Raw genomic sequence first — 3,414 nt, forward strand, 5'->3', positions numbered from 1 at the left:
ACTTAAAAGGGCCAGAAAAAGAGAACTTTCATTGCAAATTGCTAAGAAATTGAAGATTTCCTAAAACGGTGTGTACTGCTCCCTTCAGAGGACAGCACAAACAGGCTCTAACCATAGTAGAAAAAGAAGTGGGAGGCCGCGTTGCACAACTGAGCAAGAAGAAACTACATTAGAGTCTCTAGTTTGAGTAACAGATGCCTCACAGGTCCCCAACTGGCATCTTTATTAAATAGTACCTGCAGTAGCCTGTTTGTGCTTTCCTCTACAGGGAGTAATATATATATATATATATATATATATATATATATATATATATATATATATATATATATATATATATATTGGTTCCATGGGTTCTGGAGGATTTCCTCCAAACCTCTGAATACAATATTAAGCGATATATTTTAGAAAATTAAATCATTGAATATACTTTCGCTGTTGCATTTTGAGACGGAGGCGGTTTTGCATTTATAGATCTGAGATTGTTTCCATCCATTTAAAAAAGATGAAGGGATAAGCGGTCTGAATAGCGGTTAGTTTTGGCTTAGGACCAGACAGCTGCAGGCCACAGACTTCACGGCACTTCATACATCCCTCATCAACAAAAAAGACCAAAAATCCCTTTGATAAATAAAATATGCTTTGTTTTGTTTGAATGGGCTTGGAGTTTGGAAGAGAAAATGTTCCAAAATGTTTAAAGTACAACAGAACACAGATGATCAAACTTCCCCTCATTGGCATTTCACATGCATCTAATTCTGCTTGATAAAAACAGAACCTAAACACAGAGCAGCGCATATCTGAGTCTCTTTTATTGAATCTGGCAAACAGATCAAACAGAAAACAAAGGCGCACACTTTTGTTGATAAGCAGCCACAGTTTGAGGGATGCAGGTGGCTTCTTTATGAATGATTTACTGATCCGTGTTCGCCACTGAACATGGGAATGCTGCTGCTGTTTTTTGAGTGCCAGCATGTTTTTGTACTGGAAGGTGAATCTCTTCCTGCCTCCAGGCATGACTTTCAACCCCCCTGTCATAATCCTCAAATTTTTCCTCCCTGCTGTGTTCTCAGGTGTGGTCACAGCGGTCGTCTTCATTGCCGTGTGCGCTCTGGCTGTGATAAGCCGCCTCCTCTATCAGCAGCGCCGGGCGAAGAGGAGCAGCAGCATGAAAGAGGAGCACAGACACAGCACGTACACAGACTACAGGACTGAGCTCCATCTCCAAAACTCTGTCAGGGACAACGTGAAGGAGTACTACATCTGAGCTCAGCAAGCAGCCTGTGCCACAAACTTACCTCTTTCTGACAAAGGACTTCACAGGTGGACACACTGCTGCAGCGACGACACACCCCAGTGCCCTGGAAGCTCCCAGGAACACTGCAAACACCTGCAGCCTCAATCCGCCCTCTCAACGCTCCTGTACAAGCTAGTGGCTGAATCTCTGCAGCTGTTAGTGTTTTTGATGTTGGTGAAATTGTCAGAATCAAGCTGCTGTGATTTCTGTCATTGAAACTGTGTAAAACATAAGATGAATGTCCTTCAGGGGGCTGACTGAAGGACGGCGTGAACACAGGGACCAGAAGCTGCTGTCTATCCTATATGAACACAACACAACAAACGGTCCAACCCCCCCACCCCCCATCCGCCCTGAGCTGTGGGATGCACTGGGCTGTACATGTAGATGAGAAGTTGGAGACCAGGCCTGTAAGATATGCGTGCATTCGCTGCTGTAATTGTTTTTCCCTTTTCCAGTGGTGATGAATGTTGTAGAAAAAACGGGGACTAAACTGCCTAAACGGTATGAGTGCCTAATTTGCATTATGCTTTTGTTTTTCAACATTTTACAAGATTTTTCATTGATATGCGCCAATGCAGTCACATTTGCATCAAACATGAACTTTTTGTCATTCGCTGGAGTGACCGACACCGCAAAAGCTGAGTCTCCCAGCCGTAACCAACCTCTGCTTCCTGAACCGAAGCAAAGGGAGCCTGTTTTTGTTCCTGAGGTGTTTTCCATTTCATCACATGAAGCAGCCAGATGCTAACAAAGCACAGAAGTCCAGACTCTGCAAATAGATGGAGACTTGAAGCCTCATTCATCAAACTCACAAAGAGCTTAAAATATGGGTGGAGGAGTGGAAACATGCAGGGTTTAGTGGAATTACTTCTAATGAATAATCAATAAATAGACATTCTCACTCTCTAATTTTTCTTTATTAAAAAAAAGAAAAGAAAATGTATCTAATGGCACCTTTCATAAGAAGATTTATGGGACCAACTTAAACCCATCAGTGGATGAGGAAATCTGTTTCTAATTAAAAAAATATATATATAAAGTATCTTTCACCCTTTTGACTTTAAGTCAACGTATAAGAACATTATTTTATTAACATGAGAAATGTTTTAAAAAGATTATTTCAAAGATAAGTAATATAGTTTTATTTGTTTAGATTTTACAGTGGCAAAGTTTATCTATATCACATATTTCAGTAGCAAAACAATTCAGTGCTGTTTATGAAAAAAGAAAAAAATAATTATCATAGTTACAGTATAAATAGAATAAATGTATAATAAATATATAAATACTGAACACAAACAACTGAAGACAATAAAAGTAAATAGTTAAGTTGATAAGAAGATGATTTAAAAAAAAATTATGATGAAATGACTGATAAGAAAAGAAACTTGGACTTCAAACTTAACTGATATTAAGATTTCACAATCAAAGGAAAAGCTAAAATACATTTTTCATTTTAACTAAAGCAATTAATGGCTTCAGTGCTTTATTCAGATTAGTGGAGCTTAAGAACTAAAAGCTGTTTCTCCATGCTCAGGTCTGGTTGTAGGAATGCAGAGTAGATTAGAATCAGAAGAGGATAAGCAGGGAGTTAAACCAAATGTTCTGAATCTTGCTGTTTTCTACAACTGACTCAGGTGAAGAAGATAATACTCAAATAAAAAGCTACAGGACTCAGTTTAATGATGATGTATCTCAAAGTATAGTAGAAATAACTTTTCTTTAAGTGATATTTTTCATAATCTATTTATTTTTAAGTACATAATAAACAGGTTCTGTTAATAAAAAGCAAAATTACTGGCAAGTGATTTCAAAGTAAGATATTAACTAATCATTTAATTCAAATAATTACCATATTTTCCGGACTGTAAGCCACTACAAGAAGGTGCAGCTTTTTTTTCCTAACCGCCAAGGGGGGAGGGTCAAAGTTGGAAATTAAAGAATAAGGGGCTAACTTTCATTTAGCACAAGAACATGCTAGCAGCAGGCAGGACGGGAAACAAATTTACCCATTTTGTCATTTATGTCACAGTAAAGCTGGCGACCCTATGGAAAGACTGGGCTCAACTCCTGTAGAGCTGAAATAAAGAGCCAACGAAGCCCCATCTTTCAGT

General features: G+C 38.5%; 1 protein-coding gene across 1 annotated transcript in view; it reads left to right on the forward strand.

The window, feature by feature from the left end:
• Positions 1-2,487, forward strand: part of LOC107097610 (contactin-associated protein-like 5) — a gene marked incomplete at its 5' end in the record, with an annotated part of 76,286 nt that extends 73,799 nt beyond the window's left edge. Inside the window, one exon of the mRNA XM_015394816.1 lies at positions 1,074-2,487. Within this exon, the coding sequence (XP_015250302.1) occupies positions 1,074-1,267 (194 nt within the window). The remainder of the gene's footprint in view (positions 1-1,073) is intronic.
• Between the last annotated feature and the right edge of the window lie 927 nt (positions 2,488-3,414).

This window comes from Cyprinodon variegatus, unplaced genomic scaffold (assembly GCF_000732505.1).
Source record: "Cyprinodon variegatus isolate N-32 unplaced genomic scaffold, C_variegatus-1.0 Scaffold710, whole genome shotgun sequence".
Lineage (NCBI taxonomy): Eukaryota > Metazoa > Chordata > Actinopteri > Cyprinodontiformes > Cyprinodontidae > Cyprinodon > Cyprinodon variegatus.